Here is a 25,601-nt window from a genome sequence, read left to right as displayed (position 1 = left end):
TGTGTGCATGGCTTTCCTTGTGTATGTAGAAACCTGTACTGAGAGGGGTACCGAGAACCGAGGAGATGTCAGTGATGGCTGGCAGAGTCTTTGGGGATCTTGGTTTCCAGGGTGGTGATGCTGATCCGTGCGTTAAAAGAGGTACCTGTGTGACTCTTCCAGACATTGGACCAGCAATTTTGGTACCCTGCCACCAGGGGGCGATGGTGTGTTAATCAGAAGCACAGTCCTGGAAGGCAGGAGTTCTGGGGGCCCGTTTTAACTTTCCCCTGCACCCACCTCACTCCTTCTCTTGCGGTCCTATCGCACTGTCTACTCGGTGTTGAGTTCTTGGAACACAAAGACAGATTAGACAACGGGCTTAAATCTTAAGGAGGAGGACAGCTGCGTAGACAGTCACTGTGATGCGATGGGATACATGCAATTATAGTGGTGTAAACAAAAAAGAGGAGGAGTCACAGCAGAAAGCATGAATAAGTTTGCCATGAAGGTGGAGGAAGGCTTCCTAGAGGAGGTAACACTTATGTGGAGTCTTGGGGAAAGGAACGGACTTCCAGGAGGCAGGGAAGATAAGGAGAGGCATTCCCCATGGAGGAAACAGCATGAGCAAAGGTGCAAAGTGTTGGAAAAACATGGCATTCTGAGAAGCTTGTGCCTGGGTATATGCTGTGTGAGTCAGAACAGGAGGAAGCAACCCGAAGGGCAGTTTAAGTTACATTGTGAAGTTCATCCAAGATTTCCAGGCAGGGGACTGATATGATCACATGAGTTTTTTTTTTTTAAGAAAGAGAATTAGAGGAAGAGTAGAGCTTTGCTACCCAAACTGCGGTCTGGACCAGCAGTCTTGGGATCTCAGCACTTACTGGAAATGCAAACTCTTGGCCCCTCCACACCCCTGGTCCCTTCTGAACCCTCATTTCAATATGATCTACCCCATGGATTCAGATGCATGCGGCAATTGGGGAAGCACCCAGGGAGGGAAGGAATGACACTGGAGTTGGCAAAATACCAGTGGGACCTCTGTGGTGTAGTTCAGGTGGCGAATGGTCCGACCATAAATGAAGGCCTTAGCCGATAGAACCGACCATTCTCAGTGACTTTTTGGGTAGACTTGGAGGAAAAATTAGAAGAGTACAAGATGACTCCCAGCTCCTGGCTTAAGTAACTGAACACAAATTTTCTATTTTGTTGTTGTTGTTGTTGTTTGTTTAAAAATCCACTGCTTTTTTTTTTAAGATTTTAAAAATTTATTTATTTGAGAGAAAGAGAGCAAGAGGGAGAGAGCATGAGCAGGGGTAGGGATAGAGAAAGAGGGAGAAGCAGGCTCACCACTGAGCAGGGAGCCCAATGCGGGGCTGGATCCCAGGACCCCAGGATCATGACCTGAGCCGAAGGCAGGTGCTTAACTGACTGAGCCATCTAGGCACCCCAAACACAAATTTAAGAGCCATTTATTATTACAGTTCTTGGTGGCTAACATATATCAAGTACTTGCTATAGGCTAACAGTGTGGGCAGCCCTCTACATGCATCATTTCCTGCATCTATCTCAGTGAAGTAGCTGCCATTATTACCCCCATTTTACAGATAGGAGAAATGAGATTTACAGGGCAAACCTATGTGCCCCAGATCACAGAGCCTGTAATGTAAATGGAGAGCTGTCTGACTTGAAGCCTGTGCTCCTTTGGGAGTAGTCAGGCTGCCTCCCAGGGACTGGAGGTTAGGCAGTGGGGAGTCCCGGAGAAGACACAAGTTCTGGTCTCAGTCCTGTGTGACTGAGGTGACTGAGGGCAATCCAAGTGTCCTCAGACTACTGACTTGAATCTAGAGCTCAGAAGAAGGCTTAGGTCAGAACTAAGGATTTGAGAGTCTCACTGTTTAACTGATATTTGAAGCCACGAGCATCAGTGAGGTCACCAAGAGGGTGGTAGGAAAGTCACCACAGATATACGGAGACGAAGGAGCCTGCAAGACCAGAAGGAAGGGCAAGAGGGAGAGCACCAGGAGAAGCTGGAGCCGAGCTGAAGAAATACAGATGTTGTGAGTCACTGAGAGGCTCAGGGAACAGCCACCAGCGCTAAATACAGGAGATGAGGACTCCTGGATTTAGCCCTTCGAGACGCAGCCATCTTTGAGAGTGAAGAGCAGAGCGTTTCCACAGGGTGGAAAATTGTTACCCCAGGATAAGGAACAAGTGGGAGAAGGAAAGGCCAAGAGTGTGGAATATTTTTTCAGGAAGTTTGGTGTGAGGAGAAGCAAAAGGCTGCCATGAATTCAAGGTGGAGAAGAGGCTGTGGGTGGGGAAGAGGGACACCAAGGGAAGGAGCACCGGGAGAGGGAGAGCTTCCGGTTGTGAGGCAGGGAGGAGAAGGGAGAGTAAAGGACAGGGCCTGTCTGAAGTCCCCACGGGACCAGAGGCCTCGTGAGTATGGGACGGCCATTACGGTTTGATGTCCTTCTTTGGTGAGAAAATCGGATATAAAATAGATATTCAAACCTTGCTTTCATATGAAATGAGGGCTCCAGAAAGAAATCGGAGGATGCCAGTGGAAAACACACCAGATTTATAACGTTGCAGGTACAGCCCTGTCTTGGGGGCCTTTATCTGGGAATGTGGAGGCTGTGGAGGCATGGATCCCAGCCCCTGGAACAGGCCCACTGGGCCTCCCTGCAGCTGTCCTGGGCTCCTGGGCTCCTGCCCAACAGCTGCTTGCAAATGTCTGCTGGGGGAGCCGGGTAACAGAACGGCTCTCTGCCGCCCTTTGACGCCCCCCTTCGAAATGAGCTGGCATAGGCAGGTTAGCTTGGGGGCAGTGGAGGCTCCAGATCAGGCACTCAGTTTTATGTTTTTAGCATATTGCTTTGTTCAAGAAGAGTACTCCCCACCTCTGGAAAAGTGAGAAGGAAAGAGATGACAGGGCAGTAAGATGTTCCTTAGCTGGAAAGGAGCTCTTCCAGGTCGTCTCTGGAGGAAACCCAGAGAAACTGTAGAGTTCCTGATAAACCCCAAAAGAGGAAGGCCATGAGTGCTTAAGGCGTCACTCCCAGGAGGCCAGGACCTCAGCGCCCAGGGCTGGAGGGAGAGTCTGTGGGGACCAGGGGCTAGGACTGCTGGGCTCTGGGCAGGTTGCCTTCCCGTCCTCCCTGCAGCCGAGCCAAACCCCTGCTGTGGTCCTCAGACTCTCTTCCTAGGGCCCCTCCTGGCTGGGAGCAAATGAAAGGAAATGCAAAAATAGCCTGCAAGCCCAAGGAGGGGTCCGGGCCACCCAGAGCTTCCAGACTGGAAGCTGTTCCCACCTCCAGGCCCAGCTGGATTACTGGGGAGGAGGGGCGGCAGAAGAGTTGTGGAGCATTAGGACTGAGGGGCAGAGGACCGAGGGATTGGGAAGGTGGGCTGGAGGGAGGTGGGGGTTTGAAGTGAAGCCCCCCGTGGACCGGTCAGATGCTTGTTAGTTATAACCTGGGTAGGTCCTCTGTCTACTTTAAAAGGGAAATGCCTCACAGAGAAGTGGGGTGTGTTTGCACACGCGTGTGAACTGCCTGTGTGCCTGGGTGGGTGTGAGGTAGAGGAGGGAGGTTTCGGTGGCTCCTCTCCATGGAGCCAGTGGTCTGTGGTGGTCATCGAAACAGCAGTGCCAACTCACTCACCCTCCACTAAGCCCAGCTAACGTCGGCTGTCCCCTTCCCCACTGCCACCAGGACCCCTCCCGTCTGTGCCGTAGCAGCTTGGGTTTTCCTCTTCATCCTGATCTCCCCGTTCTAACCCTGCCAAGCACCCCAACCCCACCTTACATTCACTCCCCCAATGTATCCTGCACCCCTCCTGTGTTCAGGCACTGTTTGGCTGGCACAGGACAAAGCACGGTGTCCTTCCCCCCACCCCCGCTTTAGAGGCCTCCTTATGCGACAGCCGCCCCTCACACTAGGATCCCTAACCCAGTTAGCTCCCCTCCCTGTCTTCCCAAACCTGGGTAAACAGAGCTACTAGCCCAGTACACCCATCTCTCCCATCCCAGCCAGGCCTTCCTCTCCAACCCCCCGACCCCTGCTCTGACTCTTCAATCGACTCTATCCTTGCCCTCATCCTAATTTGTTCAAGAATATATCATTGCTAGTGAATCAACAGGGAGGAAGGCTCCTTGAGGAGCTAGGGCTTCCTTGCAAGCCTGAGGGCAGTTAGAGATGCAGAGCCCCTGAGGGCTACAGATCAGCCTCCCTGGGCGGCTGGCCCAGTCTGGGGCTGCAGAGGCCTCTCTGGGGCTGGGGTGCCCTCTAGTGCCCATTGGGCATGGAACAGCCCTTGGCCCTGGAGAGCTCTGTCCAGGGGGCTGCCTAAGGCATGCCGCGTGAAAGTCCCCAGGGCACATCTGGTTCTGTCCCAAACACTACTCCAGGGGCATGAGACTTACCTGCTTGCGGATAGAGCTCAGAACCATCTTCCAAATAGTTCTTGTGCTTAGCTCGCGGATGTCCTAGCTCTTTCTGAATAGAAGGTTTTTGAAACCTCTTGTTGAAATCCCTCCTGCTGTGTAGTTCAGCTCCTTCTGTGGTGGAAAGATGGAAACTGAGTGGTCACCCCTCCCATTACTACAGCCCTTTATTCTTGAAGGCCTGGCTAATCCAACTGTGGCCTTTCCCCAACTCCTACCCTGCTCCTCTCCTTAGAGCCACGTCCCCCTCCAAGCAGAGTGGAGGCAGAACGAGAAGGAAAGGGAAGAAGGGAAACCTCTCAGCCTGGAGTCTTGGTCTGTTTCAAACAGAGGAAAAGTGGTGGAACAGTGAGCCCGAAAGAGGGGCATGACTTCCCTGAAAAGGATCTCGGTCCCAACAACCATAGCACCAGGAGAGCTGTCTGCATTTCCGTTGCCAAGGGAGAAAGGCAGAGGTGAAAGGTGGATGTGGTGTTTGCAGTGAGGGCCAGAAGGCCAGCTTGTCATTTCTAACAGTGAGAAGAGGCCAGTTCTAGAACGGCATGCCTTCTCCAGGACTCCCCGCAGGGTGCCCCCAGGTGCCAGGCCATTGGAAAGCCCCACGCACAGCTGCTGCCCCCTCACTAGGGAAGCACAGATAGTTCTTACTAAAGATGCCAGGCCTACACGGCCCGCCTTCTCCTTTATCTCTTGTCCCACTGCTCATTCCACACCAGGATGAGTGGCATGGGAATGAAAAGAAAAGGGGACGCCTTACTGGGTGAACACTCTCTCAGAGGGGGTACTGTGGGCCAGGACGCTAGGCCTCCCCAACAGTAAAGGTCGCTGTTATTGTTAGTATTTTGTCTCCAGGCCAAGCCAGTGACAGCAGCCGTTGTGAAGGATTCAAACCCCTTGGTTCCCTTAAAGCCCCATCCGAAGTGCCCTAAACTCCTGCTGACCCTATTTATCATTCTCATGGTGCATCTGGAGATGTGAGTTCTTATACAGTGTTACTCCTGTGTGAGGAATCACACGAGATCATTCTCTCAAGTTACAGCATTGATTAACTGATAAAAATCGGTAACTTTGGGGCACCTGGGTGGCTCAGTGGTTAAAGCCTCTGCCTTTGGCTCAGGTCATGATCCCAGGGTCCTGGGATCGGGCCCTGCATCGGACTCTCTGCTCAGCACAGAGCTTTGCCCTCTCTCTCTGCCTGCTTTTCTGCCTACTTGTGATCTCTCTTTCTCTCTCTGTCAAATCAATCAATCAATCAATCAATCAGTCTTTAAAAAAAAATCAGTAACCTTAATCTCACCCTTGGCCATTGAAATTGTTAAAAAGTAAGGGTGTCTCATTCAGTTGAGCGTCTGACTCTTGATTTCGGCTCAAGTCATGATCTCAGGGTCCTGGGATCGAGCCCCACATGAGGCTCCACGCTGAACGTGGACCCTGCTTGAGATTCTCTCTCTCCCTCTCCCCTGCCTCCTCCTCTAAAAAAAAAAATCTCTACTTTAGACTTTTTCCCCAACCAGGGAGGTCTAACCATGTCTGCTTATCTCCCCCACAGCAGCTCTTCCTTTCAGTGGCTTTGCATGCCTCCCCAGCCCTGCTGTGACTTTTTAAGTGCCTACAGCCCCAGTTCCAGTAGCAGACGACCCCAGGCTCTGCTGGGGGCAGAGTAAAAATACCTGCTTGTGGCCAGTGCACATTTACCCTCTACCTGCCTTGATGGCGTTCTGTTGGCCAGAGCAATAAGAAGGCTGAGAAACTGGGCTCCCCACGCTTGGGTTTTAACTAGACTCCCTAGGGCTTGTTACCCCTAAAGGTTGAATAATTAAATTCTCCCTGAAATGTGACTCCATTGCTGCCTTCCAGGTGTGGCTCCCCAGGCATTCTAATGGTCTATGAATTGACAAGGTCACTCTCCATTCTCAAGTGCAAGTGTTGCTCAGTTAGAGCAAGAAGACTTGCTCGGTTAGGCTGCTGTCCTGGAGCTCTCTGTGAAACCCCCACCACTAACCAGGGAGTTCCCATCTCTCCTACCCTTTTTATGGTTCCAGAGCATTTGCCTTCCTGTGACAGAATATTCTTCCCTCTTCCAGTGATGTTTAATTTTTCATTTCCTCAGCAGCACTTTAAGGACTCTAAACAAGGGGTGCCTGGGTGGCTTGATCCGTTAAGCTCAGGTCATGATCTTGGGGTCCTGGGATGGAGCCCCAAGTCAGGCTCCCCACTCAGCATGGAGTCTGCTTCTCCCTCGCCCACTGCCCCTCTACCTGCTCATGATTTCCTCTCTCAAATAAATAAAATCTTTTTTAAAAAATTAAAAAAATTAAAAAAAAAGACTCTAAATTAATTGCAGCCTCTCTTGCTCCTGGAAGACTTATCCATAGGATGAGTGCTGTCCCTTATCACAACCTTTCCCCAAAGTCTGATTCTCTCACCCAGACACACACACACACACACACACACACACACACACGCACACACATGGCGCATGCGCTCTGTAAAATCTCTGTCCTCCCTCACTGACTTCTCTCAGTTCTTTGTTCTATCTCCTCAGGAAACCTGCCTTGTCTCCATCTGTCTGTGAAACATAGCCCACATCATGACTAAGGAGCACAGAGCACATCACAAAATATGGCACCTAGAGCTAGCCAGTGACACTAGAAATCACCTAAAAATACACCTCCCTCCTTTTACTGAAGAGGAAACAGGGACCCAGAAAGGGAAAGGCTCTCAACCAAGGTCAAAAAACATAGTGGCTCCATAGGGACAAAGCTATGCCTAGGGAAGGGAAAGCCTGGAGGGGCGCCTGGGTGGCTCAGTCCATTAACCGTCTGCCTTCGGCTTGGGTCATCATCCCAGGGTCCTGGGATCCAGCCCCACTTTGGACTCCCTACTTTGCAGGGAGCCTGCTTCTCCCTCTCCCACTCCCCCTGCTTGTGTTCCCCCTCTCACACTCTCTCTCTCTCTCTCTTCGTCAAATAAATAAATAAAATCTTTAAAAATAAATAAATAAGTAAGTAAGTAAAAATAAAAAGAAAGCCTGGAGCTCTGATGTGAATTTGTTCTGATGGACACGGACTGTCCCCTCATGCCTCCCCCCATTCACTTCTGACGCATCCATGTGAGCAGCCAGTGTGGGCTGCTTATGTCCCTTCTCGCCACAGCTCTCGAACACCTGCTGCCTTCACTGTGTGCCCTCACCCACCTTCCTGTTGTGTTCCAGCATATCCTTTAAGACCCAACTCAAGGGCTTCTTCTTTCCAGAATAATTCCTCTTACAGTTGCCCTATTTTGTATCAACATCCTGCCCTGTATGTTCAGTTTGGGCTGTGATGTCATGTGCTGGGATTTCAGGGGGATGTAGTTCTCCCTCCCCAACTCAACGGTAACCTCCAGGAAGGAGACATCATGCCTTCTGTGTATTCTGTTTGTATACCCACAGTAGCTTGTATGATACCTGGTACACGGCTAGAACTCCAGGTACCGTTATCTAAGTAAATGGATAAATAGATTTGATACTCAGAGCAATTTAAGTTGCTGACTTTCGAGCCGAGCAGAAAGGGGCTGTCACAGTTGTAGGGGATCCTGAGGTTACAGAGCAAGGAATGGAGGTGAGCGCTTGTGAAGAAGCTGCTGGGTAGGCTGAGGAGGGCCTGTGGTGGTGTGTCCATGACCCTGGTACAGTGGGGACTGACCCAAGCCCATGACCATTCCCAGTGCTCTGGGCTTCGTGGTCTTGGGCCTGGGAAGCCTGAGGTCTGACAAGACCCCCAGCACGTTTCGTTCTTGATGGTCCTTCCCTAATGACCGCTGTGTCCTCTGTGTTCCTCCCTGTCTCCCCCTAGAGCCAAAGGACGAAGTGGAGGCCTCAGATGATGGTGAGTGCAGGCCACCTGTCCTCAGGTAGACTCGAGGGACGGGTGGAGGGGGGGCGAGAGAGGAATCTGACGGCTCACACTCACCCCCCCCCACCCCGCAGATGAGAAGGAACCTGAGATCGACTACCGGAACGTGACTGTCAACACTGAACAAAAAGTGTCTGACTTCTATGACATCGAAGAGAGACTAGGCTCGTAAGTGGAACGGGAAGTGTCTTTCGGGCCCCCAGGGTGGGGTGGCGCAGATCCCATCATTAAGTTCCTTGTGTCCCCATCTTTTCCTGGGTTTTGCCAACCTCCCATGCCGAGACCCCTGTAGAAAGAGGAGGTGCAGACCCAGTCAGCAACCCACAAGGGCATCCCCACCCAGGCCCTCTCAGCTACTGCTGGTGCAGCTGGCTCAGCTCCAGGAGAGTCTTGAGCAAGGCCTCCCTTTCCTGTGCCTTCTCCCTCCCAACCCCTGCACGGGCTAACAAGGCACCACCGGGGTCTGGTCGGACTGTCTGAGGCTGCCGTCCGTGTCATCGGCAGGAGGCAGGCAAGTCTGAGCCATCTCGCTGTTCTGCGGTCATAGCTTTTGTGCCTCTGTAAAGCCCACAGCCTGGAAAGGCACAGCTGCTCACCATTGCTCGCTTTAGGAACCTGGTCTGCGCTGTTTGCTCTGGTTGTCCCCTGGAGTGCGGACACCCCAGCCCTGAGCCCTCACACTGTCCCCTCCAGCAGTAGCTCCACAGCTGCCTGTCTCCCACTATCCCTGGAGAAGCCCAGTGGAGGCCAACGGGATGGAGTTCAGGTTTGATTTCTAGGAGGTTTCTGGGAAATAAAAGGGTGACACCAACCTCAACAGAGTTGCCTACAAGGAGCCTGCCCTGCGCATAGGAGCTGGGTCAGAGGAACACTGAACTCCTTTCTCCCACCATGGACAGCATGGACCTCCCTGGGCTGTCTCCAGGGCCCCATGCTGGACACTGGAGCAGAAGGAAGTAGCCACTCAGAAATTCTCTGTATCTGGGGAGGACTTCCTCCACCTGAAGTCATGGGTCCCTCTTTTTGATGGAGAGAGAAGTCCATCAGCCAGGATGGAGGCTTCAGCCCAGACAGAGGAGCGGGCCTGGGTGGGGATTGGATGGGGATGTGGGCTGGGCCTGGCCACAAGCTTGTGGATGAGGGAGAGGAGGGTTGTCTGAGCTAGAGGGGCACCCCATGATCAAGGGCAGGCACTGGCAGACTTTTCTATAAAGGGCCAGATAATGGCTAGGTGAGGTTTTGGCGAAGCAGAAAAGTGGCCATGGGCGAGATGCACACGCACGAGCGTGGCTGTGCGCCAATAACATCTTATTTCGAAAAAGAGGTGGACTAGATTTCTCCCACAGCATCACTTGTCAGCCCCAGTGTAGTGGATAAATTGGCTCAATTTGCCTTTTCTCTCCTCCTCCTTTCATTCGCAGTGGGAAATTTGGACAGGTCTTTCGACTTGTAGAGAAGAAAACTGGAAAAATCTGGGCAGGGAAATTCTTCAAGGCATATTCTGCAAAAGAGAAAGAGAATATCCGGCAGGAGATCAGCATCATGAACTGCCTCCACCACCCCAAGCTGGTCCAGTGTGTGGACGCTTTCGAAGAAAAAGCCAACATTGTCATGGTCCTGGAGATGTGAGTGGTGGGCTGCGGGCCCAGGAGCCCCTCGCGCATCTCCACCAACATTCACACCCAGGCCCCTCTGCCCCAAAGTGGGGAGCACTGCAGGTAGAGCTGTAGCCTGAAAGAGCCTCCCCACCCCCAGTGGCCGGGGGGCACCTCCTAGAACAGCACATCTGTACACAGGAGTGGCCCTTACCCACTGACCTCCAGCCCATGCAGCCCTTGCTCGTTTCCATAACACACTGGCAGATCTTTGAGGACCCCTGCCCCCCTTTTGCCCCCACCTCCCTGTGAACGTGCCAAGGTTACCCCTAGGCTCCGCATCTGCATTCAGGGGCTTTGACTTGGCTTTAGAGGAGAAAGGGAGGGACAGAGCAATTTCCTGACTGGCCTTCAAAAGTAGAGGTACCCAGGGTGTGGGGCTTGGGATGTGGGGGTGCAACCCTGTGCTCTGCAGTCCCCCATCGTGTGCTCATTTGTACTTTGACTTCTCACCAGAGGATAGGTAGTTCTTTCTGGGCTGGGCTGTCCACACACAGAGGAGGGATCAGATGCCCTCCAGCCAAGGTTTTCCTGGAATCCACCCCCAAGCCGCTGGCAGGCACGCATACCCACACTTGCACAGGTTCACTCCCACCCACCCACCCACACACATAAACACATAACGCACATGCGCATTCTGCCCTCAGCCAGATGTCCTCTGCAGAGGGGTCTGTGTCTTTCAGTTTTCTTTCCTGTTTTTCATGAGAAGTTTTTTTCAGTGTGATACCATCAGATCAAAAATTGTGACTGTAAGAACATACACAATAATCCGTTCCCATTCTGACCCCTGTCCCTCATGCACCCTGTTTCTACCACTACCGCTCACACCGATAACTATTTCCACTGGTTTTGTTTGTATCCTTCCAAACTTTCTTTATGAAAATACAAGCATATATGCTTTTTAAAAAAAATATTTCCCACCTTTTAGCACCAAGGTGCCTCCTAGCCACTATTCTATATTTTTGCTTCCTTTCGTTCCTTTCCTTCCTTTCGAACTTCAGCACCAAGTTCATATGGTGCGAAGGGCTCTGAATGTTTCCGTGGCTGGTGAGCTTCCCATCCGCCCTGCTCCGTGGGATTAGCTTGCGTGCAGAAACCACAGTCTCCTGGAGTGGTCTTCCTTGGTTTCCAGGCCTTTGCCCTTCCAAACAGTGTTTGTAACCTTGTCCATACATCTCTTCATTCACACCTGTGCACATCTGTAGGAGACATTCCCAGAAGTGTGGTTATGCAAGATCAAAGTGCATGTGCATTTGAAATATTTAGAAATCTCGTGAAACAGCCTTCAGCTTCCTTGCTTGCTCGTCCTGAGCTTCAGGATCTTAGTCCTTTCAACACCTTTGTTCCCAGGAAAGGTGAGGCCTTCCCGGGCTTAAGGTGTGATTTTCTCCCCTCACTCTGGGATCACTTTGGGGTGTTTCCTTCCGGCTTATGCACATCTGGAAAAGCTAGAGGGGCTTAAAAGCACGGACTTAGAACACAAATTGAGTCTGAGAAGTCTCACGTCAGTCCCAGCGCTGCCTCTTACTTGTTGTGTGGCCTTGAATAAGTTACTCAGCTTTGCTAATTTCTTAGTGTTATTATCAGTACAAGGAGGATATAAGCTGCCCCATGAATAACGTGAGGATTAAATGGAATCACGTAGTCAGGCCTAGTGCTCTCTAATTGGGACTTATGCTTAGTCGTATGATACATTGACTTTCTCCATGTTGGGGTCTCTTTCCCACTTAAAATTCTTCTGTGAGCATTTTAACACACACCGAGGTGTTGTGGAACAAAAACCTTCCTATTCAGGAAACCTGGAGTCAGGTCCTATTACTGCTGAGCTGTGATTTTGTCATTACTAAATCCTTCCAGTGAGGAGGCATATTGGGATTAGACTCCCTTTTTGGTTCTAAAATTCGACAATTCCGTGGAATTGTAAACTACTCCAAGAAAGTCTGCATTCATGTCTTAGAATCTGTTTTCGGCCCCAATTCGAGCCCACCTGCCCACTTCCGGGAAAGGCCGGCCCATGTCTGTGGCCTCACTGATCACTCCCTCACATTAGCGCTTGGGCTCTGCGCTTCACGGTCATTCCAGAACAAGTCGCTTGGTGCAGCCAGTGCGGGCGTGTGGGGACATGGGAAGAAATGTCTTATGTTTAGAAGTTAAACCTTGGGCAAGTTGGGAGAGGGTGCGGGGAGGGTGTGAGAGGCAGCCAAGCCTGGGTAAGGCCGGGCAGCAGCACCAGTGGGCAGAACACCATACTTAGCGTGGAATTGGGAGTTGGCAAGCTGGATGGAAAATGTTGAGAGAAAACATAAGAAGGCTTCAGCTGGCCTGGCTTTCGTCCCTCCTCCCCGCACCTCCCCAGTGGCCAGGAGCAAGTCTGGCAGTCACAGATGCCAATCTTCTGCAATTGGGGTAAGGAGCTTGCCCCTTGATAGGAGCTCAACCAAAGAAGTGGGAGCACATCCACACTCCATCCATACTTCCCTTCCAGCTTAAACAGACTTGGCCTCGAGAGGGTAAAGCCTGGCATTCAGCAGTACAATTTGCCATTGCCCTTGTTTGACAGAGATACTAAGAGTAAGAGAAGGACAAGGCCTAGTGATGTAGAGAAGTGAAAATGTCTTCCAGGGTCCCCTCCTTCAGTTCAGCCGCCTCCGACACAGTGAGAGATCAGAAGCAATGTGTCTTCAGCCTCTCTGACCTCTGATGATGGGACGAGGCACAAGCCCCCACCTTTATTGGGGGTTGTTGCCCAGAGACAGGAGTTCCCTCGGGCTCCTGGCCTCAAATCTTGGCTTGTCCTTGGGGAACGCTCAGGCCCTTCCAAGTGGTGGTGAGACCCTCAGCACTGAAGCTGTACGATTTAGGCTGGGTCTTTCACTGTCCATCTCACTTCCGTGTTGCCATTGGCTAAATTTATCAAAGACTATTCAGTTGGCTGCCAGGAGACAAGGAGTAGAGGGTCTGGGTCTGGAGTCCACTGAAACATCATACCTACTGGCTGCCAGGGAGGGCTCGCCAAGGTCTACACTTGAGGGGGAGGTGAATTTGATCCCTTGGGATTAAGTAGCCTTGCTAGATGGTATTTACTCACTCATTCACTGTTCATTTATTAAGCATACATTTCCTCTGGCCCAGTCTTGGCCCTTGGCTTGATCCCATCTCTGTGGGTGGCAGCTCCTTTCCACCCATAATCTTGAGTATTTTCAAGAGAAACCTAGGTAGAACCATTAATTCTGTTTCTGTAACCTCTTCCATCCTAGGAAACGGACCATAGGAACAGCTTTCAAAATACATTAACTATTTTTTAATAGATTGAACCTATTTCAACTTACACTGAATAGGTTACTTCTAGAAAGGCAGTAGTAATTACCTCTACGGCTCAGATTTCTACTACTCATTGCCTCAGACATTCCCAAGGGCACTGCAAATAATGGTTGCTTACTTTTCCAGAATATTTTGCATTTAGAAGCACACATTTTGAGACACCTTGTCAGTGCCACATATTGCCAGGTATAAATAAAGTTCTAGAGATGAGCCAGACCTTTTCCACACATGTTCATAAACAACTTTGAGACAAGGCAGATCTGATACAAAAAAAGTACAGATGAAACCCAGGACTGGAAAGTTAATTTCCTCTGGGGAAATCAGGAGTGATTTCTCAGAGGAGTTTCTCAGTTAAATTTCCCAAGCTTGTCCCAATCCTAAAGATGACCTGGGGGGCTTATGTAACATATGGATTCTCAGAGCCCTCCCAAGATTTTCTAAATTATAATCTGCAGAGACGAAGACCCTGAGAGTCTGTATTTTCAACAAGAGCCCCAGTAAGCACTTTGAAAAAACAAAAAAGGGCGCCTGGGTGGCTCAGTGGTTAAGCCTCTGCCTTCGGCTCAGGTCGTGATCTCAGTGTCCTGGGATCGAGCCCCGCATCAGGCTCTCTGCTCGGTGGGGAGCCTGCTTCCCCCCTTCTCTCTGCCTGCCTCTCTGTCTACTTGTGATCTCTGTCTGTCAAATAAATAAATAAAATCTTTAAAAAAAAAAACCAAAACCAAAAAACAAAAAAAAATCAAAAAACCAAAAAAAAAAAAAAAAACCCCACAGGCTTTTAAAAAATTTTTCAATCTAATTTTTTTAAAAAGGTGATTATTGAGCACGTACTATGTCACAGGCACTCACCCCGTGAGATGGTGCTGTTTTTATCTGTACCTTCCAGGTGAGGACATTGAGGCCCAGAGATGGGTAAGGGTTGAGGGAGACCTGAGAAGGATAATTCAAGTTTGACTTGGAGCAGAGCTGTGGAAACGGAGAGCTTAAGGACGCAGGCGCCACCTGCTGACCACCCAGGGAAACCACCCCCCCCCCCGCCCCGCCCCAGGTGCGAGAGCCTCCGTTCTAGCACCTCCAGCAGCCACTGGTGCCCTCCTGGAAAGTGTTGGTGATGGAGGCCCACACAGGCCGTGGTGTGCTGGACCCCATGATGCACCCCTGTCTGTCCCTCCCTCAGGGTCACTGCCAAGATCCACGGACTCACCACAGATTGTGAAATGCTAATTAATATGTAGTGCGCACCTACTGCATGTCAGGCATAGATCCTAACGACTCTATGAGGTAAGGACAGATAAAGAAAGCAGGGCTCAGAAAGGTTAAGTGCTGTGCCCAAGGTCACACAGCTGTAAAAGGCAGAGACAGGATCCACATGCAGCTCTTCCCTTCTACATGATGGCTCCCATTAGAAGAGAGAAGGCCCCTGGAAGAGGGTGGGCCCAGAACAAAACCTACCTTGCTCAGCTGGTGGACATACAGGCCATTGCAGAACAGAGCTTACTGACATCTGCATGCTATAAAAGTCACCGGGGAAATGCTTTAAATTTTCTGAGCAGCAAGGAAGGAAGGTGGGTCAGAGGGCTGGGACAGGGGAATGGAAGGTACCCATGTCACTCAGGTGACAAGGCCATGTGTTTGTACTGAAGGGCAGTATGCTACTGGCTGTAGCCTCTGGGCCAGTTCTTAGTGGAAGATGCCTGCTGTGGGCCCCAGAAACACCTGGGTCAGGGTCCAGGGTCTATGTAGTCAGAGCAAGGGAGCAGGCAAGACAAGTTAGTTGTGGCTGGAAGGAGTAACTGATGCCACAGGCCTGGCTAGAGGAGGCAAATGTAATGGGTTGCAGCCGATAAATGTCAGAAAATGTGCTGGGGCTCCTTATTATTGAAGCTATTTTTCTTTTTTCTTTCTTTTTTTTTTTTAAGATTTTATTTATTTATTTGACAGAGATCACGTATAGGCAGAGAGGGGAGGAAGCAGGCTCCCTGCTGAGCAGAGAGCCTGATGTGGGGCTCGATCTCAGGACCCTGGGATCATCCTGAGCCAAAGGCAGAGGCTTTAACCCACTAAGCCACCCAGGTGCCCCTGAAGCTATTTTTCTGTTTCTGGATGTGTGGAACAAATGCTGTGGATGTTGTGAGTCTTTCAAACATCAATTCTCCCTGACTAGAATACATAGCTGGGGTACAAGAATGAGCCCTTACACATCTGTGGTCATTCAGGGAAGGAGGCCGCCTGGTGGTTACCCCTTTTGTCAAGCCAAGGAGATTATGTCTGACTCACTCAGCTCATGATCACCTCTGAAACTGCCCAGCCCGATGCTTCCTTGAGTCCCCCAGCAGCTTAGTGGGCACGAACAGTGCCCCCCCACCACAGCAGGAAATCAGGAGGCCCGGGCCCTCCTCATACAGGGGAAACCAGGATCAGCATAACAGAACAGGGGCCTAGAACTCACGAAGCTGCAGAAGTGCCCGGCCCCCCTCCTACCCTGGGCTTTGCTGCCTGTCCCCCATCCCCGCCACTCCTGCCCCAGACTGCCCTGGGCCAGACTCCCTGCCAGCCTGCTCGCCATGCTCCTGGGAGCTAACTGTTGTTCCCGCCCCTGCAGCGTGTCGGGGGGTGAGCTGTTCGAGCGCATCATCGACGAGGACTTCGAGCTGACGGAGCGGGAGTGCATTCAGTACATGAGGCAGATATCAGAAGGGGTGGAATACATCCACAAGCAGGGCATCGTCCACCTGGACCTCAAGCCTGAGAACATCATGTGTGTCAATAAAACCGGCACCAGAATCAAGCTCATTGACTTCGGTCTGGCCAGAAAGCTGGGTAAGGCTGCTCACCTGTCTTGTGCCCACCCACAGACGGTGACTGTGTTACATGCACTGGGCGTTGGAGGGAATGCGCTGGGTTGGAGCTAACGTCAGAGGTCATGGGGGCTGCTGAGGCTCCCGTCCTGCCCTGGTCACCCACTAGGCTTGGCTTCGAGTCTCTATCCCTTATCTGTAAAATGGGTTAATGGTAGTCCCCACCTGCTCGAGCAGTGGGGGAGGGTCGGGTCAGGGACATTCATACAGGTGCAGTGATGGAAGTGGTGCCTGGCACACAGTGAGCCTTCGCTGTTGACTTTTGTTGCCGTCACTCTCCCCTCTTGCGCTTTCACTCCAGGGCCTGCAGCAGCCACTCATTTTGGTGATGGTGCCTGCTCCCATTTGTATCTTTCACAGCGACTTCCGGAGCACTTTCACACACTTGCACTGGGTTCTCACAGCAGCCCTGCAAGAGCGGCAGGGCAGATTTTCAGAGCCCTGGTTTATAGACCAGGAAGCGGTAGCTTTGCCTAGCAGGTCCCACCACAAGGCAGGAGAGGTGCTGGGGCTTAACAAGGACCCCGGACCCGACTCAGTATTCCCTGAGGCTCCCCTGCTATTCCTGCCTCAGCTGGGGGACAGGTGCCAGGGGCCTTCGTGTCCAGCCCTGTAGCCGTCTCGGTCTGTGATGTCTGCCTCACGCCCTGCCCACGTGCCCCCTGCCTGCTTCACCCTTTGATGTCTCAGTAAGTGACAAAACAGCCTCACCCTCTATTCCCTGACCCCTGCCCTGTCACCAAGGAGCTGAGGGCTGGCGCAGACTGGCCTTTCACCACCCTGGGGGCACTTGGTGCCAGGGCACCCCATTACAAAGAGGACACTGAGGCAGTGAGGTTCTGCTAGGCTCTGACTTGCTGTGCTCCATCCGCTGAAGACGTGGTGTGGGGGCAGCAGCTGGTGCACAGGGCCCCCCTTCAGGCAGGAACCACTCACGGTTTGAGCAGAGAGGGTGCTTCTGGCCCAAGGGGCTGGTAGCATTAGAGCCCCAGTGACACAACGTGCAGGCTCCCACGGTGAGAGATATGTGGAGATAGCGTGTCTCCCATGGCCTGGAGAGCGGGGAAGGACTAGCGTGTAGCTGGAAGGGTTCAGGTTGGAGTGGAACAGAGCTGTTTGTATCTGAAGGCTCTTCAGTGGTCTGTCTTTGAGCATTTGTTGCAGGCTCTGTAGTTACACAGAGCAGATGTGGTCTACAGGCCAGACATCTGCCACCCCCCACTATGGACGAGATTCTCCAGGAGATGTTACCATGCAGTGGACATCCTACTGGGCATCTCTGGTCTTTTCCGGCTGAGTGACAGCAGCCTGGGGTTAAGGTCTTTCCTGACTGTCCCCCTGGTAGCTCCTGGAAGGAGAGACAGGTGGGGGCAAGGGGGTATAGCTTAGGAGTGGGACTACCTGGGCTTAGGTCCTGACCCCCACTGTTAAATGTGGGTAAACCACTCGACTGCTCTGGGCCTCCCTTTCTTCCTCAGGAACAGGGATGTCATGCCGCCTTCACGTCCCCGAGAATATTAAATAGGAAAGTCCTTACGAAACAGGCAGCAGGGTACAGAGGACATAGAGAATGTTAGGGATTATTGCCAAGCACAAGTCACAGCCCCTTCTGGGAATGCTTGGGAGAAACAGACATGTGAAAAACCATGCTGGGGGTGGGAGGTTGGTGCCACCTCGGTGGCTCAGTTAGTTAAGCCACTGCCTTTGGCTCGGGTCAGGATCCCAGAGTCCTGGGATCAAGTACCATATCGGGCTTCCCCTACTCTGTGGGGCTCCTGCTTCTCCTTCTGCCTGCCTCTCCCTCTGCTTGCCCACTTTCTCTCTCTCTCTGTGTCAGGTAAATAAATAAAGTATTTAAAAAAAAGAAAGAAAGAAAGAAAGAAAGAAAGACTGTGTGGGGTACAGGGGCTTCCGCAGCCTCCTCTCCCTGTCGGACCCCGCCCCTGATACTGACAGGGAGTGCATGGTCTGTCAGTTTCACCAGGGCATTGTCACACCAATTCCCAAGGAGGCCAGGTGTCTCCGTGCCATTCTCAAGGGGAGAACATCCACGAGCCAGGCACTGTCCGTGTCCCTCCCATGCACACGGATGGCATTCACTTAGCATGGGTTCCTCCTGAATGTTCTGGTGATTTATCCCTCTCCATCCTGGTTACAGAGAATGCGGGGTCTCTGAAGGTCCTCTTTGGCACCCCGGAGTTTGTGGCTCCTGAAGTCATCAACTACGAGCCCATCGGCTATGCCACAGACATGTGGAGCATCGGAGTCATCTGCTACATCCTGTGAGTCTCGGGCATGTGAGGGAGGGGCAGAGAGCCCCACAGGAGGGTCCTGGGCTGCCCTGCCACTGAAGGGGCTAGTGTGGGTGTTGGTGGAGAGCCCACCTCAGAGTCAGGAGGGCAGCAGCTCCTATCCTGCTCCCACCAGCCTGCCCCACTCCGGTTTGCCCAGTGGAGTCAGCAGCCCCTGTTGCATTCCTGTCGGAGTGGCTAGTGCTGACCCTGACACCCCATCCTGGGCCCGTCACTGTCCCTCATGCTGACCAGGCTGGGATCTTCAGTCAGGAGGGTGGTATGGGGCTGGTGCTACGTAATTTACCCTTGCTTGTGTAGGTGGGTCCATGGAGAAGGAGGCAGGGAACGCAGGTGCACCTCGGTGGGCATCATCATTGTCTTCAGAAGACAGCACCCCATCCTCATGGCAGGGGGACCCCAGCGACCAGCCTCATTCCTGAGTCCAGTATATGAGCCCGTTATAAGCACTTCTGATGAGAGAGCCCTCAGCAGACAATAGAAAGCCACGCAGGAATCGAAATTGGGGAATCAGGTGGACAATAGGAAGCCACTTTGATTAATGATGGCAGGAATGCCCACCAGAGCTTTGGGACTAGTCCTAGACACAAATCACTTAGGCCTCTCTGTAGACTGCAGATTCTGCTTCAGGAGGTCTAGGACAGCCTAGAATCCACGTTTCTAAGAGCTTCCAGGCTGCCGGTAGTGTTGGTCCAAGGACCACACTTTTCTGACTAGCAGGCTCTAGAACACACACCTTTGGGGGGCTCTCACTGATTTAGTCTCCAAAACCCCAGGCTGCAGACAGTCCTTAGCCTCAGAGGCAGCCTCTGGGTTTATGGGGCAACACACAGTGATGGGATGGTTTCCTGAAGACGCAGATAGGCGCGCGTTCATTTCGAAAAGTGAACATATTTTTGTTGTTAAAGTGAAAGGAAAAGTTCAATGTCCTCATAGAAAACTTGAGGAGGACCGAGGAAGCTTTCTTTGTGCCCTGGGGTCTTCCAAGCCAACTGACAAACAACTCTAGGAGATTGTGCTGCACAGTCAGCTTCAGCAACCGCTGGTACAAAAGCTTGAGCAGAGATGGAGTGATTTTGTGTGTGTGCAGAGTGAACTGACCAAGATTACTTGGTGTCCCCCTTTCATACACCCCCTCCCCAGGGCCAGGAGTTTTCATTCTTTTCTACCTGCTCAGGAGTTTGATTCTCAGTGTGGCCTGTCAGAACAGCCTCCCTCAGTAACACCTGGGTCGTGGGCTCTGTAGCCCAGAGAGTCCTCTTCTTCCTTGCTCGGGGTCCCCCCACCTCTCCCAAAGCAGCAGACAAGAAGCTCCCTAGCCAGGAGCACGTGTGCCTGTTTCCCCCCTCCCCTACCCCTACCCCAGAGAAAGGGAGCTGACGGCTAGTGGAAGCTGCAGTGACCCTGGCTCCCTTGGTAGATAGGGAATTAGAGCAGAGCTGTAGACCCAGCCACCCCTCTGGGGGCTGCCCCAGTCTGCACGGTGTTCATGTGCTCCCACGGCTGCTCTGGCCCTGGGGGAGACACCTGGCACTTGAGAAACAGGCTGGCTCAGTTCTTTCTGTTCAGACCCCTCTATCCTGTGGCCTGGCTCTATCCCTGGGTCCCTCACAGATTTTCACAGGGGCTCCCATTTGATCCTCACTGCAAGCCTGGGAGGGAGTTGTGGCAGGGATATGACCTTCATGTGGCTTGGAGGTGACCCGGGCTACAGGGGCCCTAGCCGTGTGGGCATTCTGCATCTGGGGACAGGTTACATGGGTATGTTCACTGTGAAAATTTAAGGGCAGTCCCTAACTGGTAGGGAGACCAGCTGTCCTAGTTTCCCAGACTATCCTCATTTTATACTTTTTTTAAGATTTTACTTATTTATATGTCAGAGAGAGAGAGAGAATGCATAAATAGGGGGAGTGGCAGGCAGAGGAAGAAGCAGGCTCAATCCCATCATCCCAGGATCATGACCTGAGCTGAAGGCAGAAGCTTAACCGACTGAGCCACCCAGGCGCCCTTAGCCTCTCCCCAGTGTAGCACTGAGAGTTCTGTATCCTGGGCAGCCAATAGGCCTGGGTGAACCAGGAAAGCTGGTCGCCCTCCAGGACTGTGGGAAGTGGGCAGCCACGTGGACTTCCTTGGCCCTGATCACCTCCAAGCCAAATGAAGATCAGATCAACTGTCCCTCAGAGGTAATCATCGTCCTCAGGTCTAACACCCTACCGCAGTTTTGCCTATCCCTGAACTTTGTATAAATGGAATCCTATGGGAAGATGTGTCCGGCTTCCTTTGCTCAGCACTGTTGGTGAAACTCACTGATGTCACTGTGCGTGGTGCTAGGTTGTTCGTGCTCACGCTGTGTAGCGTTCTGCTGTATGACCCTCATCCGGTCTGTCAGCTGCGCTGCTGGGTTTTAATAGATGCCCGTGGTGGGTATTCCAAGTATTCTGGTGCGTGTTGGGTGTACATTCTAGAGCTAGAATCATTGAGCCATAAGAGCACTTTATTTTAAAATGCCAATTCTTTTGGGTGGAGGAACATCATAATCTGGATAATATGTTCTGTTGCTTTACCAGATTACTTTTAAGGCTCAGACCAAGAAATAGGGAAGACCTTTATGAAATGGGGAGAAAATAATTCCGATGAAAGGGGCATCATGTGGAAGGTGTTTGGCCAGCAGGGTGCATGGAGAGGGGAGTGCTGTGTGTGTGCCAAGGAGGCCAGTGCGGGCCAGGCAGTCCAGTGTGGACCGGCATAAGGGACGCAGGTCATCTCCATCCCCCCAGTGTCTAGGCTCCTGCACACACCACGGCGGGCTGCTCTGCCCTCTGGAGCTTTTCCTGTTGGCTCTCACAAGGAGGAGAGGACTAGGAGCTCCCCTCCTGAGTAAGGGCTCTCAGCAGAGCACGGGGGACCCAAAACAAAAGTGGGAGCCAGCCAGGCCCTTCCTTTCAGACCCTGCTGTGCAAAATTCTAGAGTAGCAGAGGCTGGAAGTTCCTGGAAGAGATGCTGTGGCAGTCTTCATGTACCTTCTACCCCTCTCGTTGGAGCTTCGTCGTCTGTCTGATAATCCTTGTCAAGGCCACCTTCCACATTTGTACCAGAGGAATCCCCCATCTCCTTTCTGGGGCCAGTGAGAGACGGGGAGGCCAGGGAGTTGGGGAAATACATAATAACTCATTTACTATTTAACACATAGTTGGTGAATACCTCCTAAGTGACCAGCTCTGTCCCGTACGTTGTTATGAACTTCTTGGAGGAACTCCTCAAACCCCTCAGGGAGATCAGGGCTGATACTGTCCTGGCCTGGAGACCCCTGGCCTCGCTTCCAGGCACAGGAGAGATGCAGTGGGTGGGATCATGAACCCCCTACCTTCTCATCCCTAATTCTGGAAGGAAATGGTAGATTTTGTGAATTTCCTGGTTTTAGGCAGGAGGAGAGAGGACAGGAGTGATCTAGGCCACACATTAATGATGTCCTAAGCCTTTCCTCCTTTTCTAAGACCTCCTTTCCTTGGGGCGCCTGGGTGGCTCAGGCTCAGTGGGTTAAGCCGCTGCCTTCAGCTCGGGTCATAATCTCAGGGTCCTGGGATCGAGTCCCGTGTCGGGCTCTCTGCTTGGCAGGGAGCCTGCTTCCTCCTCTCTCTCTCTCTCTCTGCCTACTTGTGATCTCTCTCTGTCAAATGGATGAATAAAAAATCTTTAAAAAAAAAAAAAAAAGACCTCCTTTCCTTTCCCGCTTTCCTCTCCTCTGTTTTCTGAGGACTTAGTGTTGCCTTACCGCCTGGGGGGACACCAGAACCCTTCTCTGTGCCTTTCTCCCACCCCTACTCCAGAATTCCTTCTCTGCCTCCCCTGCTCCAAGGCCAGGTAAAGGGCACTTACTGCTCTGCCTTCTCCCTACCATCTTCCTACTGGGCTCAACAACAATAGGAAGATGAGCTCGTCACTTCAGTTCATTTGTCTTTTTTTGTCCTCAAGATTTTACTTATTTATTTGAAAGAGAGAGAAAGAGCATGAGTGGGGGGAGGGGCAAAGGGCGAGGAGAAAGGAGCCCTGATGTGGGGCTTGATCCCAGGACCAGAGATCATGGCCCAAGCTGAAGTCAGACGCTTAACTGACTGAGCCACCCAGGCATCCCTCAGCTCATTTCTTGAGCATCTATTACAGTCCAGAACACCACAGCCATCCCCATCCAGAGCCAACTTCTAGAGACATCAGCCCAGTGAGCTAGGGAGAGCGCCCAGTGCCCAAGTGTCAAGTGCCTACTCAGACTTGGGTTTTGGTACAGGGTTCTTCAGAGGGATCCAACAGCCCCACTAAAGGCCGCCCTTGCCCTCCCCACTGCTGAGCCCAGACATGCTGTCTGATTCCAGCTCCTGCAGCCTCCAGGAGCCCTGAGACCAGACCCAGACCCAGCTACTACCTATAGGTTTCACTCTTCAGAGACTTAGGCTGCAGCTAGAGTGACTAACCCAGGGAGTCCACTTTCTCGGACACTGCACAAAACGATACCCAGTTCTTCCTCTGGAACCTAACCAGCCGTCTCAGATTTTTCCACCACCCTGAGGAATGTGTATATGAAGGCGCAAATGGGATAAAAAAAACTAATGTCTTCCTAAGCATTCAGTAGCTGGCTGATGTGTGGTCTCTTTCACCGGCCATTCCTGCAGGAGGTCATCTGCTACTCAAAAAACACCAGGAGGAGAGTACAATGCAAGAGGCATTTCTATGTCTTTCTCTTTTCTGACATTCTGCCCTGCATGCAGAATGGTCTTCTGCATAAGATTCCCTGCCTGAAGTTTTGCTTCAGTGAGAGATTAAGAATTAAGAACGGGGGCAACTGGGTGGCTCAGTGGGTTAAGCCTCTGCCTTCAGCTCAGGTCATAATCTCAGGGTCCTGGGATCGAGCCTCCCATAGGGCTCTCTGCTCAGTGGAGAGCCTGCTTCCCCTGACCTCTCTCTGCCTGCCTCTCTGCCTACTTGTGATCTCTGTCAAATAAATAAATAACATCTTAAAAAAAAAGAATTAAGAACTGCCTGCTGTCATGACCTCTGTGACTCCTCAGCAACCATTAAAATTGAATGTGAAGACTTTGTATACACTTATGAGAGACAATGTCAAGTGACAAAAAAGTGGAACACCCAAAAGTTTGCCCATAGTGATTACAGTTTTGTTAAAAATAAATAAATAAATGGGCGCCTGGGTGGCTCAGTGGGTTAGGCCGCTGCCTTCGGCTCAGGTCATAATCTCAGGGTCCTGGGATCGAGTCCCACATCGGGCTCTCTGCTCAGCAGGGAGCCTGCTTCCTCCTCTCTCTCTCTGCTTGCCTCTCTGCCTACTTGTGATCTCTCTCTGTCAAATAAATAAATTAATTAAACTAAATAAATAAATAAGGTAAGATAAGATTAAAAAAAAAAACCAGATAAATTTGTTGTTTATGTTGGGGAGGAAGAAAAAAACTTTCCTCCACCCTCTTAGGTTCTTTTCTTGGAGGCCTGCAAATCAAACTGACAGAAGGCAGATTAACAAGAGAAAAAAACCAGATTTAATTATGTATATATGCATAGGAGTTCACAAAGAAATGATTCAAGAAGGTGTTTAGAATTGGGGGCTTACATACTATTTTAAAGAGAGCAAGCAAGTAATTATAGAGAAATAACCAGACCAAGGAAAAGAGGTTTGGGGCTTCTGGAGAAGGAAAGTTGTGAGAAGGTGACTAGGAAATGTGTAGTAAGTAAGGGTTGTTTAGCAAGGTGTGTTATGAAGATGAGTCTTGTCTTTCTGGGAAGGGAGAGAACATATTTACGAATGGAAATTTATGTTACCTTAATAAAGAGAAATGTATGTCCTGCTTTTAGATTGAAAGGGAGGGCAAAGAGCTAATTGCCTTCAGCTCAAAACATTCTTTATACCAAAGTGGCTTATTTCGGAGTGACATACTCTGATCCCCTTCAATTAAAAAAATGAGATAAAACTAGGAAGAGGGGTGGGTAGTTGTGTTTTTAATGCTAATGTTATTATGTTTATTGATTGGGTTGATCAACCCAACCGTATATAATCCTTATGCAAATTTTAGCAATAAAAAACCCAAATAAGAAAATTAAAAAAAAAAAATCCTGCCAAATCCCACCACCAGGAAACATCACCGAAATTCCGACACTCTCTTTATCATCATGTTCTGCATATATGGCAAGTTTTATTTTAGAGACGTACTCTTTAACAGGAATTCTGTGGGAGCTCGGCAGGCAAGGAGACAGCCAGGGCTGGGGGTATTTCAGATGGATGGGCTGCCAGAAAGGAGGAGTGCCAGAGGCGAGGACACTCTCCCCAGCTGTGAACTTTACAGAGATTAAGCCCTATCTTTGCAGGATTACAGTCCCTAATTAGGAAAAGAGGTTTACAGAAGGGGCCGGTGCAGCATTCCGCAGCAGGGTTGTCTGCTCTTCTGGCAGTCTTTGGAATGCAGCAGGACTTTCCCCCTCTTTGTTTCAAATGGAAAATGTAAAGACGGAAGGAGGCACCTAGCTGACAAGCAAGAATCAGGCTGCTTCTAGATGGGACTAGCTGGGGTCGCACTGAATTGCAGAGATGGGGAGAGCTGGAAGCCCCTAGGAATTCTAACCTAGCACCCTTGGTGGAAAAAAGGAAACCGAGGCCCAAAGAGTATGTGTGTTTGTGTGTGTGTGGAAGCAGGGCAGAATGGCCTGTAGGTGTGCAGACTTGGGAGTGATTTGCTACCACACTACCTTCGTTGTCATGTATAATGAGCCCCTTGCCTTCTTCAAACAGAAGGGAAATTGGTGGTTGGCTTTAAGACATCTTTTTTTTTTTTTTTAAGATTTTATTTATTTATTTGACAGACAGAGATCACAGGTAGGCAGAGAGGCAGGCAGAGAGAGAGGAGGAAGCAGGCTCCCTGCAGAGCAGAGATCCCGATGTGGGGCTCAATCCCAGGACCCTGGGATCACAACCTGAGCCGAAGGCAGAGGCTTTAACCCACTGAGCCACCCAGGCGCCCCAGCTTTAAGACATCTTAATGCCATCTGCAAAACTCTGTTATTCTAAAATACAAATATATTGACTAGGATGAGATAACTCACATTGCAAAAGCTTTCTTTTTTTTACAAAAGGTAT

At 51.1% G+C, this 25,601-nt stretch overlaps 1 protein-coding gene across 4 annotated transcripts in view; it reads left to right on the top strand.

The window, feature by feature from the left end:
* Positions 1-25,601, top strand: part of MYLK (myosin light chain kinase) — a 179,420-nt gene that overhangs the window by 137,943 nt on the left and 15,876 nt on the right. For all 4 annotated transcript variants that reach the window (XM_032335320.1, XM_032335309.1, XM_032335301.1 and 1 more), the window contains 5 exons: positions 8,266-8,298; positions 8,400-8,493; positions 9,747-9,950; positions 15,904-16,121; positions 18,318-18,441. In XM_032335320.1, the coding sequence (XP_032191211.1) occupies positions 8,266-8,298; positions 8,400-8,493; positions 9,747-9,950; positions 15,904-16,121; positions 18,318-18,441 (673 nt within the window). The remainder of the gene's footprint in view (positions 1-8,265; positions 8,299-8,399; positions 8,494-9,746; positions 9,951-15,903; positions 16,122-18,317; positions 18,442-25,601) is intronic.

The sequence above is a fragment of the Mustela erminea genome, chromosome 1 (genome assembly GCF_009829155.1).
Source record: "Mustela erminea isolate mMusErm1 chromosome 1, mMusErm1.Pri, whole genome shotgun sequence".
In the NCBI taxonomy this organism is placed as follows: domain Eukaryota; kingdom Metazoa; phylum Chordata; class Mammalia; order Carnivora; family Mustelidae; genus Mustela; species Mustela erminea.
Note: the sequence above shows the minus strand (reverse complement) of the source record. Positions and strands in the feature narration are given on the sequence as shown.